Source organism: Quercus suber, unplaced genomic scaffold (assembly GCF_002906115.3).
Source record: "Quercus suber isolate HL8 unplaced genomic scaffold, Cork oak 2.0 scaffold_2, whole genome shotgun sequence".
NCBI classification, from domain to species: Eukaryota; Viridiplantae; Streptophyta; class Magnoliopsida; order Fagales; family Fagaceae; genus Quercus; species Quercus suber.
The window spans coordinates 260,767-286,916 of NW_027069469.1; the positions used below are offsets into that span (position 1 = coordinate 260,767).

The window sequence follows — 26,150 nt, forward strand, 5'->3', positions numbered from 1 at the left end:
AATGCTCTAAGATTACTTCCTTGTGATGGTATTTTGAGTTTAATTAGTATAAAAATAATTCAAGTAGTATTTTTAATTATTTGGAGTTAAAAAAAAAAAAAAAACTCCAAATACCATAATATAAAAATAACTATTTGGAGTTTAAAAAATAATTAAACTCCAAATACCATTACGTGGAATTATTTTTAAACTCCAAATACCATAATATAAAAAAAAAAACTCCAAATTATTTGGAGTTTTATTTTTAATTAAACTCCAAATACCATCACGTGAAAATTCAAGTAGTATAAAAATAATTTTTTTTTATCATGACAATATTTTTTATCCATAACTTAATAAAAATTTTATTATGAGACAATAACAAAAGCTAGGATTTTCCAAAAAAAAAAGAAAAAGGTTAGGATTAAATTGATATTTAAAACGTTTGGGAAAAATTAGCTTGAATTTACTGTGATAAATGAGCTTTTACTCTTATTTTTAAAAAATATCTAGCATAATATTTTTGTTTTAAAATTATTAAATACCGTGTTCCTGATTTGAAACTTGATTTTCTAAAAATCAAGTTTTAGGTAAATTCAATCATTTAAATTTTTTTGAAAATTTAAGTGAAACTCAATATTACTTACTAATGTTGAGTTACACTTAAAAATATACTTATAACTTGATTTTGATGATATTAAATTTTACACAAAACTCAATTTTGTTAAGATTAAATTTTAAAAATAAGAGTATTTTACTAAATTGTTTTTAAAATATGAATATTTTACTATATAGTTTTAAAATCAAGTACAAATGCCCATTTCTCCTTAAATTTATTTGAAAGGTCGTTTTGTTTTTTCGGGGAACGAAAACTAAAGTTAAAAAAAAGTGGGTGAGTGTGAGGCATCAATTCCAAACAGATCAGATCAGCTCTAGTCTATATTTTTATCGGGGAGGCGGATGACTAGTGCAACAGCGGCAGCAGCTCTGCCACTCCATTTCTCCTTGGCTTCAGCATTACCAATCACAATTCCCAAACTAGCTGCATACTCGGTAGTAGTACGCTTTTCATTTTTCTTTTGCTCCTCTTCCTTCCGTATATTTGTAAATTTCTAAAATTAGTGCTAGAAATTGGTGTGCAGTCTAAAGAAGTAAACTCTCATATTCAAGGTAAATGGGTTCTTGATTTTGCAGGTTGTTGGGCGTACAAATGGTCTAAGGCTTGTGGGTTGTTGTGCTTATGCAGCTATTTCAAGAGAAGGGCAAGGGCAAGGGCAAGGTGCCCTCTTTTTTTGTTTTTTCACTCTGTTTCCTAACTTGGATTTGTATTTGTATTTGTATTTCTAAAATGATGTGGTATGCTATGCAGGTGCATTTGACCCTGAGCTTCGGTCAGTGCTTGAACTTGCCACCGACTCTGAGCTATATGAGCTTGAAAGAATCCTTTTTGGCCCCAGGTAAACGAAAATCTTCTTCTTCTTCTTCTTTTGATTTTGGCATGATGTTGATATATTTGGTCTTTAATATTGTTGATATTCAGCTACTTCAGCCCTTTGCTAAAATCGATAACAAGCAGAGCGGATGTGGACCATGCCATGATTGAAGAAGATCTTGAAGAGCGACAAGATTTTATTGCAGCGCTAGAGTCACGCTTTTTATTTCTTGCGTCTGATGCCCGCTCTACATTAAGGTAATTGCAATGACATTGTAAAATTGCAACTAGCTAGCCTCAATATCTGCTTTTATTGATATGGTCTAAGTTGCACATTACAACTAAACTTACTGGTCCTCTTTATGGAAAGTGGTCGGTGAATCTCAATTTCTGTTCTCATGAACAAAATTTTATTGCACATTGTAATTTGGGCTTCATTTTAAGTATTGGCTCGATTTCTTTTCATATGATGTTGTTGATAGGGGATGGAGACCATCATATAGAAACGTCTTGCTTGAAGTGAGAAAAAAGTTGAACATTCGATGCTCAGGCAAATTGTCAACTGAAGATCTTGAGGTAGAAATTTTTCTTCATCTATTGCAGGAATACTCAAGGTACTTTTCGTAATTAATTCTCCAGAATTTTCTAAATCCTTTTAGAATGCTTATCCTGTTAGATCTCTCAGTCTCATTATTCTCAAGTAGGTACTAGGTAGAGATTGAAAAATTTCACAGATGGGACTTGAGCAAGTGGACTGTGCAAGGTGCTCGTGGGGTGATTTTGATCATCACAAATCTATAAACTGATAGAAATATCCTAAGATCAATATAAATGGATTTATTAACTATAGATGTTAGACTGTTAACTAATCTGTTTATCAAATTATTGGAGTTGAAGTGATTATTTTGTTTTGGTTAAGAAGTATGACTATATTGTAAAAACTTATCACTAAAAGGGAGCTTTCAGGTGGCGCCACTCTAACTAAGATTAGAAGTTAAACTTAGATTCCTTAGAAATTTTGCAACATAGACCACTAATTGCATAGGAAAGAAAAATCTAGTGCTAGCCTATGGCACTACATGGACGATTGGATGTCTGAAGAAATGCAAGTTAATGCTGTTAGGAAAGAACTGATGCCTTAGGCAGTGTCCCTTCTGTGTCTTTTGTTGAATTTTTTAACTCCCATTATTTGTGATTTGTGTTCTTTAAAAAGGGTTTGTACACATCTTTTTATGTGTCATCTCCTTTTCCTTTTTAATAAAACCTTTCCTTATCCAAAAAAAAAAAAGGTTTAGGAAAGTAATCAGTTAACCCTTGTGTTGCACTTTTGTTAGTTTGATAATTCATTAATCGATCTTTGTTGATTGCTGTCTGTCAGAACATTAGAAAGTTTTAAAAGATCATTACTTAGTTATTTCTTAGAAAAAGTTTCCAGTGAGCCTATTGCAAATGAGACCTCCCCTGCCTCAACATGGCGGAGGGTGAGGTTGTGGGTTTAAGACCCTTTGGGTACGTATGTAATTTACTAAAAGTAATCTTTCAAAAAGTTGACTTCTTCTTAATAAAATTGTATTGTGGTGATTTAAAATTTTCATTACATTCTTGCAGCGAGGAATCAAGAACTTTTCTGAGCTTAGGGGAATTCTCTAAGACATCCAATGATCAGGGCAGTCTAGAATTTGGACTTAGTCAATGGAAGCTGCATGCCCTTTCTGCTATGAAAGAGCTTCGGTCAATGATGTTGAGGGTACAGTTAGTTATTTTACAATCAAGTCTTTTGGTCCTCTCTATTTGAGATTGATCTATTTTTTTTCCCTATCTTTTTTGATGTGAAGGGTGGTGGTATGTTTACTTTGGCAAAGATTTATGAAGTGGTAAGCAAATGATTTATGTCAGTTTATTTCTTTGGTCTTTTGTTTGAATATCTGAAGTAGTTTTCCCTTTGTGGTAGTTAGCAAGGAGATTATCTGGGAAGGTGTTCTTAGAAGCTGCCAACTATCAGATGAAAAAGGAATTCATTAAAAAGGTATAAGTTTGACATCGTAGATACGTAGTTTGGCAAAGTAGCCATAATGAATTTGTCTTATTCCAATGTGTATGTGTTTTTTTTTTATTTATAATTTTTTATGATTTTTTTTTTTTTTTTTTTTTTATAGAAGCAATATGTCTCTTTATTATGGCTTCAACTTTATTAATTTTCTTAAAAGATATTTCAAAATTTTAAAAATAGTTTGTTACCGTTTTTGCTGCAAATATGATTTAGGGCATGTTTAGTACACTGTAATGATTATTACATAGGAATAAGAATAAATATTACAAGGAATACATTAAGTTGGAATGTAATAAGTATTACTATTCATTAGTTTGGTGACCGTTTAGGAATAGAATCTGAATATGCATCTACAATTTAGTAGAGTATGAAAAGAAGGTGGAATGAAATCATTTTTAAGTCAAATTTTTTAAAATACTCTTATTTTATAAAATTATATTTACATTTTTTGAGGATCTAGCTTAACTTTTTTTTTTTCAAAAAAAAAAAAAGTGGGAGAAGGATAGCTTATTATGTATTAATAATTAATATATATGTGCTTTGTTTAAAATTAATAACTGCATAAAAGTTATATAAGAGAAAATAAAAGTTATATAAGGATCTAACTTATTTTCTTTCCTTTTGAAGATGAGGCAATTAATGGCTTTTTAGGAAATTTAAAAAAAAAGTTATTACATAAGGTTAAGAAATAGACATTCAGTGCTTTTGATAAAGAATAGTTATTCCTCATTTTAAAGTATAACTATTTATAAGAAATAACTATTTATTGTAATAAAAACATACCAAACAATTGTATAGTTATACCATAAGAATATCTATTACATTATAATGTTTATTACAGTTTACCAAACGTGTCCTTAATATTCTCTCACATGCTTTAAACATGGGCAATATGTATTGCCTTATGCAGTGTTCATCAACAAAGGCCTACAGATTTCAAAAACCTCTCTGAAATGTATTCATTTTTTTTATTTTATTTTTTTGTAAGGAAAAAACAAGGTTTTTGAAATGTATTCAATTCAATGTGAGGAACTTCGTGTGCGTATTATACTTTTTCAATATTTATTTATTATAGTTCTTTGTTCCAAAAATTAATTTTAGCATGTTTTCTAGATTTGAATGGGCTCTGTTTGTTTAAGCTGTCAATCACTCTTCTACATTCCAGAAATCAAGAGTACTAAATTGATGGGGACTACTAGATTTTCAATAAATTTTAGCTAATTTAGACTAAAAAAATCTAGATAGTGATCTCTACATTAAAGACCAATAAAAAAAGAAAAGAAAAGAAAATCCACATTGGTCCCAACTTGATGTGTGGACCACTTGGGTAAATTTTCTGGTTACATTGTTCTCTCTAGTCTTATCTTTTCTACTATTCAAGTTTGTATGCTGGTGGTGTCTATTAAATTAAGTGTTTTTAGGTTTAGGAGTCGACTGCATTTTGAAATTCAAGATTTCAAGATATGGGAGTGGTGGTTCCATGTATCTTATATTGGGATATAATGTGTAGTTTTGGTAGTTTGTAGCTTAATTAGTTTTTAAACTTTCTAAAATCTGCTAATTTATGAAATGGCTGTCTTAGTCCAATTTGAATGTGGAGTGCTACCAATACAAATTTAATGCAAGCTGTCAATTTAGTACTTCATGTTCCCTGGGAAAGTACAAAAAATTCTTCTAAAATGTACACACTCCAATATAAAAACGACAAGAAAGGTAGTCAAAATCTCAACAGAATTCATATCACTTGAGCCAACAGCTTGGGACCACTATAACAACAATCTCAATAAGCCATAATTCATCTTCACAACAGTTAATTCTGCATCATTAAATGTTTGAAAGAGCTTTTATGCTTTCCGAACCAGCTTTGCCTGCCAGAAAGTATATCAATGACTCTCCTAGGCATTGCTCATTGTACTTCAAACATGGCAAAAATAAAGGCCTATAACTCTTGAGCAGTTGTCAAGATCTACCTTGTATATGCCTGATGTGGGACTCATCACACACCCACAAAACACAATCAATTAAATTGGGGCATCACAAATAGTTACATCAGCAAGGCTTCACTTGACGTTAATACTTTCTTGGTTTTCAGGGTGGACAATTTGTTGCTATTAATCTTGAGTCTAGAGCGGCCTTGCTTGCAGCAAAGCAGGTGTATACTTTTTTCTTTTCTTCCTTGGGCTGCAAACAGTTGATTTGATCCTTATGATGTTTCTATTTGCTGTTAGTGCTATGTACTCTTACGGAGAGGTATATTACTGTATTAAGGAATATATTAAAAAATGTGTTATAATAGTGGAGGGGTGAGAGGGCTTTGCTGGTGCTGCATTTTTTGGTATCAGAACTTCTCATCTTTGTCAGTTTGTAACTGTGACAGGGCTTTGCTGGTGCTGCATCAAGATATCTGGGTTTTAGAAGCATGATGTCTTTACTTGGTCCAATGTATTGACTCTTCTGCTCTGCATTTTTTAATATAATTTTTTGATTCTGGTTGTCTTTCATAATTTTCATTTCTTCTCACCTGAAGATTTGCTTTCTCCTTTTTTTTTTTTAATTATTTTTTTATTATTATAATAAATTTAATTTATTATATATATGTATGCATGTATGTATTAACTTTTTAAGGGGCTGAATGCTAGGGAAAGTGGTTTCACTGATAAATGTCCATTCAAATAATGGTCCTAAATTGAGTAAGAAAATGTGCATTCTCATAACTACAGAGTTGAAGACTATCTTTGCCAAAAATGATGCTTCATTCATAATTGCTTAGTTTTTATTTGGTATCTGACTCAACTATGTCCTGCATTTGTAAGCCTGCAGGGAGTCAAATCTGAAGCACGTAGTCTTTATGAAGTCTCTTTTGGCTTCATTGATTATGCATTGACTGCAACATCTGCTTTTGATCTTGAAGTTTTTTCTTTCTGATTCCTTTGAGGAATTATTGTCATCTCTGACAATTTTATTTCACTGGCATCTTGTGCAGGCTTTGGGGAACATTTCTGGCAGATATTGTCATTCAAATGCTTGGAACTGATTATGCTAGAATCTTGCGAGCAATTTATGCTTTTGCCCAGGTAATATATTGATGCTAATATGTCTTTTTGGCCTGTCACCTTGCCAGATCCTGGTCTATACTAACAGACAAATCTAAATGATTATACACGATGGTGAGTGGCAGTCTTTCTAATTTTTGGCTTACCAATTCATTTTGGTGGATCTTTTCTGTTCTCAAGATTATCGTTAAACACTTTTTACCATCAAACTATAGATTGATCTGATCAATATTGGTACTTGGCCTATTAGGTAGGTATGATATCGATTTTGCCATCAATCCTGTTGACTTATATCGTATTTCGTTAGTAATCATCATCACACCTTAGGTATGGACTTGAATTTACCTAGTTTGGTTGTTATTTAAGGCGTCTATCAGGTCCTTAGCTTCGATTGCAAGCTTTTCTTAGGTAAGTTGCAAGATCTATGTCATGGTATTGTACTCAAATCGAATGTTAATCATGATTCATGTTAACACAATTGGTATTTTATGAAAAGAGAAGTGAAAAAGGAATTATCCAAATGATAGAATCATGAATGTGAAAATCATTGTTTGTTTGTTTGTTTAGAAGTAATTTCTGACTTGTGGAATTGTGTCCAGCTGCCCCTCCCACCCAAATAAAAAAAAAAAAAAAAAGAAAAGAAAAAGAAAAAAGAAAAAAAAGAAAGAAAAGTGAATCATGATGAATTTTAGGTTTCTAACTGCTACTAAATCATTGTTTTGCACCAGATCCGTATTACCCGCACATACAGATTACCATCTTCTGGTGATTGAAAGATATTTCCAAATGGTGAATTCGTTGGTGTTTTGGAAGGTTGTTTTTAAATATTTTCAAATGGTGGATTGAGAGCTTATGTTGGTTCTTGAGCTTATGTTGTTTCTTTGTGGATTGTCCATAAATTTATTTTTGATACAGTATATATTGGTAGACTCGTGTTGCTTCTGACAATTAACGAATAGAGTACAAATTTTCTCCGAATTTTGTGTTTTTCATATTTTTTGCTTTCATAAGTTGGTGAGCATCTTGTTATGGCTATGTCTAAGTTTGTAACGAGTTCCACTAAACAGGTCTTTAGTCGTTACATTTTACTTTATTAAAGGAGCAAGCATTGAAGATTCTCTATTTAATGCTGATAAAGTTAATCGACTAGTATTCGCCTAGAAGATTGGTATCCTTCATTCAGTTTTTGTAGCTCAAACGGTATTTTTCATTCATGGTACATAGAAAATGCGAACCATAAACGCTGTTATCTTGAACATACTGTTCAAATGCTAATGGTGAGTAATGGCCTCAAGCTGCTGCTTATGTTACAGAAAAAGCATTGCCTGAAGCGGGCTTGCTATAAGGGCTTTGTTTGAATTGAGGGGAGAGGGAGAGGGAGTGGAGGGGAGTAGAGTTGTGATACGTGATGCGAAAGCGTCAAGAAATAGAACATGTCTACCTCTAGAAAACAAGAAACAAAACACGTTTGCTTTTGAAAAGAACCTCGAATTCATGAGGGTTCTTTGAGTCTACAAAGGTCATTGAATCCACAAAGAGAAAGGATTTGGGATTCACTAGAAAATAAAAAGACAAAAGTCTGAATTTTATTAATTGAATAGTTGTTCAAAAAACCTATACAGATTTACGGGTCTATTTAAAGGCTTCGTAAAACTTGACATACAAGAAAATATATTCTAAAATAACTCCTAATTGATACCTAATCATAACAGGAATCAAATTTGACTTAAAAAGCATTAAAAGCACATAAAAACAAGGAAATAAATCACCTAAACTTAAAATAATGATTTATTACATAAAAATACCAAAATTTAAATAATTACAAAAATTAAATTGTAGATTATGTTCTACATCATACCCTTCCACCAAAAACAAACTTGACATCGAATTCATCTTTGAAATCTGAAATCTTCCATGCTAAGAGAACAAATACATTGAATACTTCTTCCTTGTCTTCTTGCCAAACTTGAAAGTCATCAATTGGGCAACTTGAACTTCTTGTCCCTTGATTTTTATGCAATTAACAATATTCACCAAATAAGAGTCAATAATCACGTGTGTTTCTTCTTTTTCGCTAGTAGTTTGGTTTTACTAGAATTCTTTCAGTATTACGTTCAGTTATGGATTCAGAATTTGTTCAAAAACTAAAAAATATTACGTTGACAGAAGAGGAAGGGGAGGTTATTAGGGTTGGGACAGTGCATAGAGATAGGATATTGGAAGAATGTTCTCTCAGTCTGTTCGAGAGATTTCTCACAAACAAGTCTTTTAACCAACGTGCTGCAAAGGCTTTACTGCGTTCTGTGTGGAAGATGGGTTCAGATGTTCGTATTGTTGATGTCGGAGATAGGGTATTTCAGTTTAAATTTTCCATGGAGAGTTAGTTAAAGTGGGTATTAGCAAATGGTCCTTGGAGTTTTAAGGATCATCCATTGGTGTTATGCAGGTGGGAGAGGAGTATGACTGCTTCTTCTGTTCAGTTTAATTCAATACTAATGTGGGTCCAGATATGGGGGCTTCCTTTTGATCTATTGTCAGAGGAGGTTGGGAGAGATATTGGTAATGGTTTGGGTACGGTTGTGGAGGTAGATTTGAAAGCTTTTTCATCAGATCAAGCCCGTTTTCTACGAGTATGAGTTGAATTGCCCTTGGAGAAACTGTTACGTCGTGGTGGTGTTGTGGCAAGTCCTGAAGGTGATAAAATCTGTATTGGGTTCAAATATGAAAGATTAGTTGGGCTTTGTTTTAAGTGTGGTCGGATAGGTCATGAAGCTAGAGTTTGTTCTTTTCATGTTGATCATCAGCAAGGTTTTCCTTACGGTGAGTGGTTGAAAGCAGGTTTTCGTAAGAATTATGCTACTGCAAATTCTGGTGGAAGTTTTGAGAGTAGGGAGATTGGTGTGCAAGAGGGTCCGAGGCATGGAGTTTCATCTAGGCAGATTGAAAGGGATAAGGTTCATTAAGTGATTGATAATGTTGGAATGGTTTTAGGGCAGAATCGTTGCTTAGTTGAGGGTGGATGTAGTGTTGTGCCATTGAAGGGAGGTGCTGAGTTTGGTGTGCCGTCGAAGGGAGGTGCTGTGATTGGTGAACCGTTGAAGGGTGGTTCCGAGATTGGCTTGGGAGCGAAGGTAGGAACGGTTGCATTAACCGCTGGGAAACATACTCCTGATTTTGAGGAGTTAATTTCTGAACTTGATCAAGCTATCCAATCAGAGCCGGTTATTTTGAATTCAAAATCTATCCAAGTGGAGCAGTTAAAGGATAAGAAGGACATTTACTCAGGTTTGGTGGATATTGAAGTGATGGATGAAGATGTAACTTCATGCAAACGTGCTTTAAAAGGAAAACAGGCGGAGCCATGTAGCACTTCGTGTCTTCAGGATGATGGAGTTAGCTTTAAAATTGATAAGGGTAATGGGCAAGTATGTAGTAATCCGGTCAAAGGTATGCCCAAGAGAAGTGGAATTAATAATAAAAGCGGGTTGCTCTCTTTACAAGGCCCACTGTCTAGTGAATCAGATGATGTTATGTTTAAAAAGCCCAATTCAAAGGATAATAATAAAGCTATTATTGGAGTGGCTGGGCTTAAGAAGGGAACGTGGAAGAGGCTTCAAGACAAGGCACGGACTTCTTCAGATTTGGCTCTTACTAAAGTGCTTGGTCCAAAGAGGAATGGAAAAGAAATTTTTCGTGAAGCAGAGAAGGCAGAACTGGCAAACAAGAAAAATAAGGTGAGTAACAGTGAAGGTTTACATGCTTTTTCTAGTGTTGATTAGATTATATCGACGGAGGTTGCTATGCAACCCCGCCGGGCATCATGAGTCTATTGAGTTGGAACTGCCGAAGGCTTGGGAACTGTCGGACAATTCGTGCCTTGCAAAAGGTAATCAATAAACAAGATCCCAATATTGTATTTTTAATAGAGACAAAATTTGGTTTGGATTGGATGCTTAAGGTCCGTGATTGGTGTAAATATAAGAATGGTCTTATTGTGCCTAGTAGGGGAAGTAGTGGTGGTTTAGCTTTATTTTGGAAGAAAGAAATTAGGCTTGATATTCAAACTTATTCTCATTCACATATTGATGGGGGAGATGGTATTGGTTGGTGGCATCTTACTGAATTTTATGGTGAACCTGATACTTCTAAAAGATGGGAGTCATGGCAAAAACTTAATTACTTGCATGGGACATCCTCTTTGCTGTGGTTGGCAATTGAAGATTTTAATGAAATTACTAGCATGGCAGAAAAGGAGGGGGGAAGTATAAGAACAAGACATCAAATGAAATATTTTGTTGACACTATCAATTGTTGTGGTCTTAAAGAAGTTCGGTTCACAGGGCCATTGTTTACTTGGTTGTATCAAAAAGAGGATGGGTCTCAAATAAGGGAAAGGTTAGATAGAGCTTTGACTACAGTGGAGTGGTTTCATTTATTTCCAATGGCTAAGCTTATTCATCTTTCCTCCTCGGCCTCAGATCATTCTCCTCTCATTCTTCAGTTGTTTGCAAAACAAAGAAAAAAGAGGTTTGGTAGAGTTTTCAGATTTGAATCTATGTGGTTAAAGGACCCAAGATGTGAGACGACTGTGGAGGAAGCTTGGGATAAGGGCTTGTATGGTGGGTCGGGTGATGTCCTTAATAGATGTTTGGAGAGTTGTCGTGCTAGACTTGAGGTGTGGAATGGTAGTGAATTTGGTAATGTGGGAAAAACAGTGGTGAATCTACAAAGAAAGCTAGAATGATTAGAGCTTCAGCCTTCAACACCAGATATAATTCGATCTTTGAAGAACACTAGAATTGAATTGAATTGTTGGATGGATAAGGAAGATGATATGTGGAGGCAAAGATCAAGAATTAATTGGATGCAATCTGGGGATAGGAACACTAGGTTTTTCCATGAGAAAGCTTCTGCAAGGTACAAAAAGAATTTAATTGAGGGTTTGTTGGATGTGGATGGTAGGTGGTTGGATGGAGATGAGCATGTGGAGGAATTGATGTTGCAGTATTATGAGAGGCTTTTTACTAGTAGTGATCCTACGGATTTTGAAGAAATTTTAGATGCAGTTCAACAAAAAGTCACCCCTAGGATGAATCAGTTACTTGTAAAGGACAGAAGTTGAAGTGAAGAATGCCATAAGGCAAATGTACCCTTTAAAATCCCCTGGACCAGATGGCACGCCTCTATTGTTTTATCAACATTTTTGGTCTAAGATTGGTGGTGTGGTTACTTCAATCGTTTTGGCCTTCCTCAATTCAGGTATCATTCCACCGAATTTTAATCATACACATATTGTCTTTATTCCTAAATGTAAAGAGTCAAAATTGGTGACTGATTTTAGACCCATTAGTCTTTGTAATGTGGTTTATAAAATTGCTTCAAAAGCCATTACTAATAGATTGAAAAAGGTTCTTCCTTCTATTATTAGTGATACCCAAAGTGCCTTTGTGCATAGTAGGTTAATCACTGATAATGTTTTTGTGGCTTATGAAATGATGCATCATATTAGTCAAAAGAAGAGTGGAAGAGTGGGTGATTTGGCTCTAAAACTTGATATGAGTAAGGCATATGATAGGGTTGAGTGGATATAGTTGGATAAAATTATGCATAAGTTGGGTTTTAATGATAAATGGTGTGCTTTGATTATGAACTGTGTCACTACTGTTTCTTATTCCGTGAAGATTAATGGTAAGCCTAAAGGACATATTGTTCCAAGTAGGAGGATTAGGCAAGGTGATCCACTATCCCCATATCTTTTCTTGTTATGTGTGGAAGGACTTTCTGCTCTTATTAAGAAATAGGTGGTGAATGGAAGTTTGGGGGGGTTGGCAATTTGTCGTAGGGGTCCCAAAATATCCCATATTTTCTTTGCCGATGATAGTTTGATTTTTTGTAGAGCTTCTTTGGAGGAGTGTGATGCTCTTCAAAGGGTGTTGAGGGTGTATGAGTGTGCTTTGGGGCAGCAATTAAATCGTGCTAAAACATCCTTATTCTTTAGTAGTAATACTCCTATGGAAATTCAAGAAATCATCAAAGCTAGGTTTGGGGCCCAAGTGATTAAGCACCATGAAAAATATCTTGGTTTGCCATCATTGGTGAGAAGGAATAAGAAAAATACTTTCAATTCTATTAAGGACAAATTAAGTAAGAAACTTGCTGGTTGGAAAGAGAAGCTATTTTCTAAGGCGGGAAAAGAAGTGTTGATAAAAGCTATGGCACAAGCAATTCCGACGTACACTGTGAGTGTGTTCAAATTGCCCGACTCTCTATGTGAGGATTTGACGAGTATGATCCGTAATTTTTGGTGGGGGCAAAGAAATGAAGAGAGGAAGTTAGCTTGGATGAGTTGGGAAAATTATGTGCTCCGAAGAATTGTGGTGGGATGTGTTAGGTTCTAAGGTCTTAGGATTTTATGTATTTAGAACTCTAATTTGTAATGTTGGCAAACCATGATCAAAATAATGTATTTAGTCTCGTTTAGGCTTGCTCAAAGTTGGTTTATTATTGTAAAGTTGGAATCGAGTGGCTGCAGAAGTACTTGGGACTTTCGGCCTGGCTCGATCGATCGAATAATAGACTCGATCGATCGAAAATCGCACAGGTTGATTAATTTGCAGAATTTCCGACTCAGCCCTACTTCATTAAATGTTTAGGGTTTTATGTTTTTACCCTAGGTATTTAAACTAAACCCTAGCCACGTTTTTGAAGGCTTCTTCAGTTGTATTGTTGCTCATACGTTGTTGTTTTGTGTAAATCTCTTGTGAGATCTAGATGAGCTTTCCTTTACACAAACCTTAGGGTTTTCAAGTTAGAGATAGTATCAATAGCTTGATGATCAACTTGGTTGCTGCCATTGAAGCTTAAAGAATAACAAGCGGGGGTGCTTGTAGCTGATTGGAGAATCCAAGAAAGAAGGAGTTCGTGGATTCAGAGCTTGCACGTGGTCGTGTCAGTAAGTTCTACTGGTGAGTAGCATTAGGAAGTCAAACGGGGAGCTTGTAGTCCTTCTGTATGAACTTCGATTCTTTTGCATAGTGGATTCAAGTTTACCTTGAGGATAGCTAGGTCAAATCCTCCTCAGGTTTTTACCGTGTGGTTTCCTGGGTGATCATATCACTGTGTCTTTTATTATTCCGCTGCTTTATTACTTTGATATGATTATTTGATTGCTTTAACCTAGAATTGCATAATTTGACTAAGTAACAACTTGGCTAATTAATCTAGGCTAACCAATCTGGTTGTGTTTTAAGGGGTCTAAAACCGTTCAGGATGGGTTTTAAAAAGCTTAAGGAGTTCAATATGGCTTTATTGGCAAAGCAAGGGTGGAGGCTTCAACAAGGTCATGACACATTGGCGTATAAGGTTTTAAAGGCTAAGTACTTCCCTACAAGTGATTTTTCACAAGCTGTTTTGGGTAACAATCCATCATTTACTTGGCGGAGTATTATGTTTGCTCAACCTCTTGTTAAATATGGTATACGTTGGAGAGTTGGAAATGGTGAGAAAATCAGGATTTGGGGTGATAGATGGCTGCCTAAGCCTTCTACATTCATGGTTTCATCCCCCAAGTTGTTTATGCCAGGAGATATGAAGGTCGGAGATTTGATAAATAAGGAAGAGGCTTCTTGGAAGGTTGCTGCCATTGATGCTCTGTTCTTGACGCATGAAGCAGAGGCTATAAAAGCAATTCCTTTAAGTTCTAATCTGCCAGAAGATAAATAGATTTGGGCTTGGAGCACTAATGGAGCTTTTTCGGTGAAAAATGCCTACTGGGTTGCAACTCAAATGTCTTTAGCCTTATCCACGGTTTCAAGCTCAGATAGCAGCCAAGAACGCAGCTTCTGGAAACGTTTATGGCATATCAACGTACCTCATAAAATAAGGCACTTCTCTTGGAGGGCTTGTAGAGATATCCTACCTTTGAAAACTAACCTTGTTAAAAGAAATGTTTTGCAGGTTGATACATGCGATGGATGCAATGAGGAGGTTGAGAATTCAATCCATTTCTTTTGGAAATGTTCCCGCGCTAAAGAACTATGGTCTTCGTCGAAACTGGTTTTTCCCATTGTGAAGGATCGTCTTGGTTCTTTCAAGGAGATGCTATGGTGTTTAATGTTGGACGAAAAGACTTCACTAGAAAATATTGAGTTGCTGCTGACTTGTGCATGGGCATTGTAGGGTAAAAGAAATGATGTTTGTCATGGCGAAAAGCGAAAGGATGGAAGAATGCTTCTTCAATGGGCTGTGCAATATTTGGAGGAGTTCCGGGCTGCTAATGAATTATTACCGAGTGCGCAGGAGTCAGTTCAGTTTGTTCAGAGATGGAGTCCACCACCAATATCGGTTTTCAAGTTCAACGTTGATGGTGCTGTGTTTGCAAAGCTGAATTCTGTGGGAGTTGGAGTCATTGTACGGGACTGGAATGGGCTTTTTGTAGCAGCAACATGCAGAAAAATTCATGCACCTCTGGGACCACTTGAAGCGGAAGCGAAGGCCGTTGAATTTGGTTTATAGTTTGCGAAGCAGCTTGGGATTACAGATTTCATACTTGAGAGTGATTCGTTAATTGTATCTAGAGCGTTGAATCTTTCTTCCTCAGTTACGATCTTAATTGATGCAGTCATTATGGGTATTGGCGAAGCTTCCTTGGAGTTCAATAATGTTGATTTTTCTCATGTTAAGCGAAATGCAAATACCCCAGCTCATTTATTAGCAAAGTATGCCATGGGCATAGTTAATCAGTGTTTGTGGATGGAGAATTGTCCTAATTTCTTAGAATTAGCAATTCTTCATGATGTAAACGATATTGTTGTTTGATTAATATTATGTTGTGTGATTTCTTATAAAAAAAAAAAAAAAAGAGTCAATAATCACATCAAATCTTTCCACTCCAATTAAATCAATAAACTTTGTTTCGGTGTCTCCCACCAAAATAATAGGAGCTTGAACGTTGCAATCATCTAACTTGACTTCATCGAGATTGTTGATAACTTCCTCTATAATTTCTTCTTTAATGGTTTCTACTATCTTGACTTCAAGATTTTTCTCTATAATAGGGTCTTCACTGATCTCCTCCACAATCTTGATTTTAGGTTCTTCTTCTATAACAAGGCCTTCATTAATTTCCTCAAAAATCTCTATGTTTTTTTCTTTGACTTTTACATAATCTTCAAGAACAATATTTACTTTAACATGCAATTCTTCCTTTAATGGTGGAGTATATGGCTCTTCAAATAATTTAAGTGTGAAATTCTTGGCCAATAATAATCTTGTATTGTATATGACAAGATTTCTTCACAATTCAAAGGATAAAATTTGATAGCTAGCATCTTTTTCATCCTTGGCGCTGAACAAATTTTGTCTTTATCTTGTTGGATTCTATCAAATTGTACTCGTTCCCACCAATATAAGGCATACTTACTAAGTTTATACAAAGCAAGTCCAACTTTTCTCTCATAACAAATATTCTCATAGTCAAATAAATCTTCTAGACCAAGTAACCAATCAAGAAAATCTTCTTTTAAAAACTAACTATTAAAACTTGCAATTCTCTTATAAGACCTATATGAAATTTGCTTACCAATAGGTTGCTTGTGAGTTATGTTTATGTGACATTTATCCCTATTGTTTCCATACTCCAGCGATGACATCTTAGCAAAGATATTTGTGAGTACTAGCTATACGTCACATAATACTTGATAAGTTTTCTGTTACCAAAATTGCTATTGTCTCATACCTTAGCCACCAGACCAGGATAAGTCAAGGTTTTGATACCAACTGATGTGGAATGCGGAAGTGTCAAGAAGCAGAACACATTTACCTCTAGAAAACAAGAAACAAAATACGTTTGCTCCTGAAAATAACCTCAAATTCACGAGGGTTCCTTGAGTCCACAAGGGTCCTTGAATCCACAAGAAAAAATGGTCTAGAATCCATCAGAAAATAGAAAGGCAAAAGTCTGAATTTTATTGATTGAATAATTGTTCAAAAAACCTGTACAGACTTAGGGGCTTATTTAAGAACTCTATAAAACTTGACAGACAAGAAAATATATTCTAAAATAACTCCTAATTGATATCTAATCATAACAGGAACCAAATTTGACTTAAAAAAGCATTAAAAGCACCTAAAAACAAGGAAATAAACCACCTAAATCTAAAATGACGTTTTTTTACATAAAAAAAAAAAACCAAAATTTAAATAATTACAAAAATTAAATTGTAGATTCTATCCTACATCAAGTTGGTTGAAAATAGACTAATTCTGGACATGTCAAAGTTTGGAGTCTCCTAGTGTGTGATGATCAAATTAAGTTCTATTCAATGGCGACTCTAGGAATTTTTTTTAGGGTATTCCTCAATAAGCATAAATTACACAATCTAATAAAAAGAAAAAAAATTTACATTGACAACTGATATGCTTACAGAAATCAGTGGGCTGAAGATCCCCGGGTCTTGATTTTGGAGAGAATCCTGTAAAACAAAATTAGATCAGAGGAGACCGGTGGGTGCCGGCCCAGGGTCCTCCGATGGCAAAGTTAATATTGTCACTAGTCGTCTAAAGAAAGCGCTACTCAGAAAATGTTTCTTTTTCTTTGGGAGAATTTTTCATACCTCGCCTCTCTGCCAATGTGCCCTTTATATAGTGTTCGGCAAAAACGGTTACCCTGTAACTTCTCCAGTTGTTGCGGGTTTTGAGAGTAACCGCTCGCAACTGCCATGGCTGTTGTAATACTTGGATTTCATAACTGATTATTTACTGCGGAACGGTTGCTGGAATGGACGGACGGGCCATTTTCACAATGCCTCGTCCTTGTTCCTCAGAATGAAGGAGGTAAGAACGAGTATTGACTCCATTGGTGGAGCTCCTTCCTGTGTTGAAGTTTCGTAGACGACCTCCCCATGATTTGGACGAGCCCTGTGGACGACCTTTTGAGGGACATTTTTGCCTCTCATCAACAACAACAACAATAAAAAAAACACGCAAATACATAAAGTTTACAATTGCCTTCTACGTGATTTTTTTATCAAATATTTGTCCATAATTCTAGTAAAAGAATAAACAATAAACTATAAGTTCATTTGAAATATTAATAAAAATATTAATTATTATTGTTTAGTTGTTTCGTTAATTTGTTTGTCTTTTATAAATTATAATTTGTCATATTGTTGTTTCATTAATTATAAAATTATTAATTGTTGTTTAGCCTAACATAATTTAATTTGTTTGTCTTTTATAATGTATTGATTAATTAAATTATTAATTATTGTTTATTAATTGCTTCTTCTAATTAATTATTAATTAATTAAATTATTGTTTATTAGTTGCATTAACATACAGTGTGCAAATAATCCTTTTTTTGAGAAACATTAATGCAAATAATTTAATTTGACTCAAGCTATGTATATAAATATATATTAATCAATGAGTACCAAAAGCGAAAGTGACGTGATGGAAAATTACTTGATTAAAAAAAAATATAATTCCTAAATTGCCCAGGCCCAATGCCTTGACTTATCCCTTCCTAGTTCAGACGTTCAGAGGTTTTTTTATTTTTTTTATTTTTTATTTTTTATTTTTTTTTTTCACTCTTGTCTTGAATGGTTCTCATCCACACATTTTTTTTTCTCTCACAAGTCTCTTCCTCTCCGCCATTCCCAGGCTCTTCATTCTCTTCCTAACAAATCTCTTCCTCTCCCTCCTCAGCGTCAGTTACAAACAACAAAAATGCATGCAGAAACATTGCATCGTGATCGTGCTCTTTTTTTTTTTTCCAAAAGATTTTGCAGAAGTATTCATCTCAACGTTTGACAGATCTCCTGGTGGCGAGGAAGACCGATCTCCAATCTTCGATGCACGATGTGTTCTGGTTCTGGAGCTCGAGTTTGAGGCCCGATGTGATGACCGATGTGCTCTGTTGCAGCGTTGCTCGAGGCGGAGGCGTCGTCTGTTGGTTGTTGTCGTTGATTTGCTCTGTTCAGGGTGTTCCTAATTTTGGTTAAGGGTGTTCCTAATTTTTTTTTAAAGGGTAAACAAATAAAAAAATTTAATTATTATATAAAAAAAAAATTTCAGGTCAGGGTGTTCCTGGGAACACCCTGGCCTGAACGTGGCGTTGCCACTGGTTCTATTTATACATCATTTAGTAGTTGCTGCAAAATAATTGATTAACTTGAATAGTTCTAGAATTCTTACAATTATTTAGCAAAAATAGAAAATAGAAACAAGAATGCCACTCAAGTGACAAAAAAAATATGTTTTTTGTAAACAAAACAAGGTTCCTATTTTTTGTTATGGGATAAAATATCATGGTTCCAAAAAATTTGTTTTTAGTCATTAATTTTTTAAATTTTCATTTTTTGTTTAGAAACTTTGCAAAATATTCTACTTCATACCCTTTCGTCCATGACTGTTTAGACCGGATGGGCCTTTACTGAAGGAAGATTGTTGATCCCTTGGTCGACTCTCTTATTACAAACTTGTTTCATATTTCGAATTAGGGATCCCTTTTTTTAATTAAATTTTTAAGTTAGCTTGACGCACTTCAAAAGTCTTGCTTGTGTTGCTGTTTCGACAGCCTATTCCTCATAAGGTGAAATCTATATCCGCCTATCTTGAGCTTGCTTATGTAGAAAAATTAATTTTGACCTAGATAAGAGTGCGTTGAGTTTTTAGTGCATATATTCTACGTGACTTGGCAGATACTCTAATGTCTGAATGTAGTGCTTGATATCAAAATACCAAGGCTTCACATTGGTTTCTTCTTCTAGCAAACAACACTCCTCAATGCCAAGGCAGTATGCTGGCATATCCCTCGTTTCTATTTTTAATGGTTGTAGGCTCTCATTCCTTTGTCCTCTGTCACATTAATTACATGGTTTTCAGATCCGAACTGTTCAATGAACTGTAACAAAGAGAAGTTTAAGATTTTTAAGGTTGAAATGAGGTCAAACTGTGACAATATTATAATTAATTTAATAATTATTTAAAATATAATTAAACATCTTAAATTAGTATAATAAAAAAATTAACTAAAATAGTCCAAGTAAAGATAGAGATCTATCTATCAAATGTAATTTTCATATTGTAACTTTTACAAAACAAATAAGAAATATCAAATTCTAAGCAAAATAAATATAATATTTCTTTAAATGTTGATTAGTAAAACTTGTGATAATACTAATATAAGTTCAAAAAAAAAAAAAAAACCTATTATAAGTTCATATTTTCACTAACATGTCAATCTCTTTAATCCCATGTATTAGTTCAATAATAATATAAATGAAAAATTAATAATATTTTTTAGATTTTAATAAGAGTAGTCATAAAAAAATGCAAAAAAAAAAAAAAAGGAGAAAAAAGGAAAAAGAAAAAGAAAACCTAGATATTATCATATTAATGTAAAGTGGAGGAGGCTTATTAGAAGTCAACACAAATGAGTGAATGACCCAGAGGCTGAAACTTTTAGTTTTATCATTAAGGGCATGTTTGATAGACTGTAATAGATACTGTAATGCAATAAATATTCCTATGATATAACTATTCGGTTGTTTTGTTATGTTTTTATTACAATAATTAGTTATTCCTTATGAATAACTATTCTTCAAAATGAGGAATAACTATTCCTTATTAAAAGTATTGAATATCTATTTTTTCACCTTATACATTAACTTTTTTTAAAAAAATTTCCTAAAAAGCCATTAGTTGCCACATTTTCAAAAGGAAAGAAAATAAATTTTCCTTATTATTAATTATTAGCTCTATTTTAAACACCCTAAAATAAGTGTATTTTAGGAAATTTGACTTAAAAATGATTTAATTACACATTCTTTTTCTACCCTACTAAATTGTGAATGCATATTCAGGATTTTATTCCTAAATAGTCACCAAACTAATGAATAGTAATACTTATTACATTCCAACTTAATGTATTCATTGTAATACTTATTTCTATTCCAATGTAATAATTATTACAGTATATCAAAAATGTTAGTCACGTGAAAGGCTCACAAATCTAAGAAATTATATGTAATAAAATAAGGACAAAACTTATTTACAGTACCGTATGTTCTGGTATATGGCTACTTAACTAAAAAATACACTTTCATGTCATGAGAAAAAAATTCACATGACAGAATTTTAACAGGGGAATCTAAGGAACAACGCCTAAATATTGTAACTAAGTTTTGTTCATAAAACAAAAAACAAGGCAGTGAAGGGGCGGACATTACAACACATAGAAAACTGAAAGAAGGAGAAAAAGAAGCAGAGTATGTGAAACGCAGAACAAGAAGAAGAAGAAGTAGAATATGTGAAATGAGTGACCAGTTGTGAGGGGTGGGACCAACGACATGGTGGTGACTGTTGCGACATGATGAGTTTATTTAGGCGAAAATCGTTTAAAATGTAAAACGTGGCTCTCTATTTTTCTTTTTTCTTTTTCTCTCACGATTTTTTTTTTCAAATTCTTCACCGACTGATACATGTTTTCTGGCTTAAATACGGTATATATTCCGGAACTATGTTGTTAATGGCTATAAACCTTTTTTTAAAAAGGAACCGTGCAAACCAACTACGGTTCTCAGAACTATACGGTTCGATTGTGGTTTGAGTGGTTTCATGCTTTTTTCCCATAGAAAGGTTCTTAGGATTAAAAGAACCGCAATGATGAAAGGTTCACGGTTAACCGGGTCGGATTGTACGGTCCGGTCTAGGTTTGAGAACCTTAATTAATACATACTAGAGTGGACAATAGGGGGGGGGGGGGGGGGGGTATATATATATATATATATATATAACATCCTCTTGAGGAATGACCTTTTGATCTTACTTTCAGAGATATGGGTTCAGAGTTAAGGTAGGTCTTAGGAAGGTGTTAGGCACCCAAAACCATACAACCCTAAGGTTGGCTTCCCATCATTGTGTCTTATGCCTTAACCCTATTAAAGACATACTCAAAACTTATATCTCACACACACACTAGCATAAATCTAACAATCAACATGACATCAAACATCTCTAACCATACATCTATCATGTTTATCAAACAAAGGCTAACATACATGCATCTCATCACATCATAGACCCTAACATTCATCTAGCATGACATAGCATAACATAGATCCTAGCATGTTACTATCATCATTTCATCATATCCCATCCAAGGTTGAAACATATGAATCATTAAATCAAGGTGGAAACAAGATAAATCAAGTTATCAACCAAGGCATCAAGAACACAATCATAACATCAAACCTAAGCAAGATCATATCACAAATGCATCACTCACCTCATTTACCTTGTAGCAACTCAGCACCTATGGCATTATGCATGAGTACGTGAATGCGTGTTCATGGCATCAAAATAATATAACACTAGACAAACCCGAATTCTAACATGTGAGGGACAAACCAAAAATTAAACATGTGAAATAAAATCTTAAGAAGCATAAAAATATAGAAAAGAGGCCAAACAGAAGTATACATGTGAAAGTAGAAGAAAAAACAGATAAACAAAAAATAGGGTCTCTAGGCAAGTTCATGCGCACATATGAACAACCCTGTGTGCACAGGCAAAATTATGCGCAAGTGAGTTCTTGCCTATAAACCCTAAAAACACAAAAGCAGGGCAGAACTCTTAAACACAAATTCTAGCCACCTAACATGCTTTTAAAACATACAACTATCTAAATCTAAACTAAATAAACATATTGAAACATAAAACAAGCAAAGAAACAAACAAAAGCAGAATTAAACTTAAATAAAATAAAAGAAAAGGTTTAGAACTATACCTTAAAGAAAAGCTCTTCAAGATTAATTTTTGACCGTTCCCTTCAGTCAAATTTATTCACAATCTAATAAAAGAGCAATTAGTAATTTTAAACTCAAAAAATCAAGGCTAGAAAAGGCCCTAATCAAATTGACTTGAGGATGTTTTGTAAAAAAACTCCCACTTTGATTAACTATTTTTAGTGAATCTTAGTGTTTTCCTGTGGAATTTTTGTGTGTTTTGAAAATATACCATGTATGGCTACTTATAATGTAAAAATAGTGGTTTGGAACGACTCCCAGACGACGTGGGATTTGTTCCAAACCTCAAATTTAATGCAGAAAACTTGTCTAGTTTAGTTTCTAGAATTCGTTATGCGTGTGCAAGATTAGGCCTGCATGTGCATGCAGAAAGCTGGGTACACAGGCCGATTTTTGCGTGTGCATAGCAAGGGTTTCCTTGGCCTTATTTTTTCAAAAATAGATTTATTTGTTCATTAAAAGTTATATTTTTCATTTTAACATTTCTCAAGTCAATTTAATATCTGATTGGACTCTAAATCAACCTTGGGTCTTAGAATTCGGCATCATTGGGGAATGAGAGCCGGAGTCGTAAGGGGTACAAAAGGCGGTGTTTATAGATGTTTCTCGTTTGATTCATGAGTTTCGCTAACGGAATCAAAAGAATAAGAGATAAAACATTTTGTTTCGACGTACGGCTTAGGCCCAACCCACGCACATGACACACATCATGCATACATGGAGCAGGGTGCAACTCCGAAGAGTTACGTGGGATTCGTATGTCCGAATTCCCACCTTTGTTGCTTGAGAAATGAGAAACGACAGGTTCACTATCCTAGAACCTGTTTTGCCAATTGCAAGCAAAAGACGAGTGACTCACTATTCTAGAGTCACTCAAAAGAAAAAAACAAACCAAGGTGCTTTTATGAGCTCAAACAAAAGTGTGCTCTTAAGAGATCAAACAACCAAACAAAGGTGCTCTTATGAGCTTAAAAGGATATATATATATATCTGTGGTGTCTGTCTAGGGCTCTTGCCTCAAACTTCTTCGGGTAGTACTTGTCTTCCATCTCTATCTCTACTTGTTCGGTTAAGGCTCTTGTCTCGGGGTGATCTTGGTCTTTATCTCTATCTCTACCTCTTTTACCATGTCTCCATGTTCAATTCCTATAGGATATGTGCACATTTTTTGACTTGTATAGGATCTGTGCTTGCATATTTGATTCCTGGAGGATATGTGCACAATTTCTGACTTGTATAGGATTTGTGCCTACATATTCAATTCTAGAAGGATACGCGCACAAGTTCTGTGTACTTCCTTTCTGACTTGTATGGGGTTTCGTGCTTGCATGTTCAATTCCCAGAGGATATGTGCACCAATTATAACTTGCATAAGATATCTGTCTGCATATTCAATTCCTAGAGGATATGTGCATAATTTTTGTATTCTGACTTGCTTAACTATTTTTGGATGAAAGATCCATTAGGGATGCTAGAGGACTCATTGGGGAGTATAACTCAGTTGAGAAGTGTTTTGGTGATGATTCCAACCTACCATGAAGTCTTGATGGAGTATGGCCCACAGAGGAGGGGGTAGCTTACTGGAGATTTTTTGATGGTGTGTTGTTCACTAGGGAACTTCCTTCCACTGGGGAATGATTATCTTCTTCTTTATTGTGACTCACTGAGGATTGATGTTGACTCCACCATCGAGGGGGGTTTTACCAAACTCTACTGGGGAAATTCTGCTTTGCAACTCTCGAGGGAGCTACTTCTGTGCCTTGGAATCACGAGGGAGTCTATCTATGATACCAGATTTGCTTGGGCTTTAGTTGATGATCTTGACTTACGGAGGAGTTTTCATGATGATTTTGGTCTACAGAGAGATGTTTGATGCTTTCGATCCACAAGGAATATTTTTAATGGTTTCATTCACTGGGGATGCTTTTTACGGCCTTTGTGCTTGCCTACTGAGGGCATTTCTATCATATTTGGGTGTATTTTTTTAATTTTCCTTTGCATTTCCAGCCTCTTGGGAACTCTATGGGGATATTTGATTTTTTTTTTTTTTGTGCTAAACTACGAGTGTGTTCCCGCCTCTTCATTTTTTTCTCCAACGGTTACCAACCATTTTTTTTCTTTTCATTCTCTTCATCTCCCCCATCTCTTCACATTCTCTAACTCTCTCTACAAAAGCCTTCTGCCTCTCTCATATTTTCTCATAATCTAACCCTCATCTTCTTCTTTAATCTCAATTTCTCTCTCAAACTCTCATATCCTTTAATGGCACCCAAGTCCAAAAAGTGTTCTTACATCATTTCCACCGATTCTTTCCATCTTACTCACTAGAATGGAGTGGTAAGGCTCACAAAGGCTCCTCCCTTAACCTATAGATCACAACAACACCTTTTAGATGGTGCAAGGGCCGGATCGGTAAGTTTTTCAAACTTTTCTCATTTTTCGAGTTTTCATTTGATCTTCCATTTTAATATGTTTATGAGCCTGTAACTGCTTGGGTTTTGTTTTGGGATGGGTTTAGATGAAAACTTGACACTCTAGGAGGGGTAGAAACATGTTTAGGTTGAGAAAACTTGGAAGATATCGAAGAACAACCTTCTATGTTTGTTCTTGTGTGCATAGATTTGGGCCTGCATGCCTAGACTTGTTTTTGCTTGTGCAACTTGGATTCATGCGTACGCAGGCTTGTTCTTATGTGCATGTATCTGCTCTTCAGTTTATGCGTGCACAGGTTCCATCTTGCGTACACGTGCAAAATTCTGTGTACGCAAGATCTTTTCTAAGTAAACATGGCACTAGGCAGAAACCCTAATTTGGGCATTTTAGCTTCTTTTTCATCCATTTTTCTCCTGTTTACAATTTTAACATCATCCTCCACCATTTTTTGCACTTAATTGTATGTCTCATGTCCCATTTCATCCTATTGTGCATCCAACATCATTTTCTCAACGTTTCCTTCACCTAATCATTAATTTATTCCCATTATCTTTTTGTAGGTTTTAGCCTATATTCTGGTAGGGGAAGTACAAACCAGGTTTTGGTGTGGTACAACATCCTTCCTAAGGAGACTCAAGGCCATATCCATGCTGTGGGTTTTGAGACTGTTATCCATTTGATGCCTGAGGGGTCTACCAGTGCTGTCTTGGAGTAGACCTTGGCTGAGAGGTGGTGGGACACCTACCCACACCTTTCACATTGTAGGCCAGGAGATGACCATCACTTCTCATGACTTCCATCGCATAACTGACTTATGATTTGATGGGATCCCGATTAGTTTAGAGGACGAGTCGGGCATTAGGTTGGGTGTGGACTTGCTGGGGAGGAGGTATGCTACTGAGATGATCCGCTATACTAATCTTAAGGTGGACTTCATGCATTGTTCACAGGGGACGGCTGAGGAGTGGCTTTGGATGGTGTTGAAGGTCATTTTTGTAAAACACAAAAAAATGAAGAAGGCCCAACCCAATAATATAGGCAGTAAATAGAAGTGGCAAGCATAGAATAAAACCATTAAGCCCAAGCGGCAAGAATAATGGGTCACAGGTCCATAAGATGAATAAATGGGTCTTGAGGGAGCAAATGGGCTCAAGAAGCCCGGAAAGAGAGAGTAACAAACTTATGGGCAGTGTATGATGTGAAAAAGAAAGAATGGGCTGCGGCAGGCTTAAAGTAATGTAAGTAAATAGAGTAGGAGATTGTTGGCAAACTCACAAACCCCAAGGATGAGTATGAAGTAATTGGGCCAGAGAAGCCCAATAAAATAAGTAAAAGCCCATGGGAATAGAAAATGAGGAAAAGGGCCGAGGAAGCTCGAAACGAGTAAAGGGGCC

The 26,150-nt window shown here is 35.1% G+C and overlaps 3 protein-coding genes across 5 annotated transcripts; all 3 read left to right on the top strand.

The window, feature by feature from the left end:
• The first annotated feature begins 817 nt into the window (after nucleotides 1-817).
• On the top strand, nucleotides 818-7,492 carry LOC112038584 (uncharacterized). 3 transcript variants are annotated; one of them, XM_024071408.2, is made up of 12 exons: nucleotides 818-1,035; nucleotides 1,174-1,258; nucleotides 1,349-1,436; nucleotides 1,520-1,669; nucleotides 1,894-2,025; nucleotides 3,020-3,158; nucleotides 3,247-3,285; nucleotides 3,363-3,437; nucleotides 5,554-5,613; nucleotides 5,839-5,903; nucleotides 6,445-6,535; nucleotides 7,243-7,492. In XM_024071408.2, the coding sequence occupies exons 1-12, from the start codon at nucleotides 940-942 to the stop codon at nucleotides 7,285-7,287; spliced, it is 1,065 nt and encodes a 354-aa protein (XP_023927176.1). In that variant the 5' UTR covers nucleotides 818-939; the 3' UTR covers nucleotides 7,288-7,492. The 3 variants fall into 3 exon arrangements, with proteins under 3 accessions (XP_023927176.1, XP_023927182.1, XP_023927190.1); XM_024071414.2 differs by having other exon boundaries at nucleotides 818-1,032; XM_024071422.2 differs by lacking the exon at nucleotides 5,554-5,613.
• A 2,842-nt stretch (nucleotides 7,493-10,334) lies between these two features.
• LOC112038212 (uncharacterized) lies at nucleotides 10,335-11,258 on the top strand. Its single transcript, XM_024071018.2, has one exon. It carries the CDS (start codon nucleotides 10,335-10,337, stop codon nucleotides 11,256-11,258), a length of 924 nt encoding a protein of 307 aa, XP_023926786.2.
• Nucleotides 11,259-11,330: 72 nt separating this feature from the next.
• LOC112038196 (uncharacterized) lies at nucleotides 11,331-14,236 on the top strand. The gene is made up of 5 exons (XM_024071003.2): nucleotides 11,331-11,618; nucleotides 11,728-12,090; nucleotides 12,196-12,275; nucleotides 12,411-12,753; nucleotides 13,739-14,236. The coding sequence occupies exons 1-5, from the start codon at nucleotides 11,331-11,333 to the stop codon at nucleotides 14,234-14,236; spliced, it is 1,572 nt and encodes a 523-aa protein (XP_023926771.2).
• Nucleotides 14,237-26,150: the final 11,914 nt, after the last annotated feature.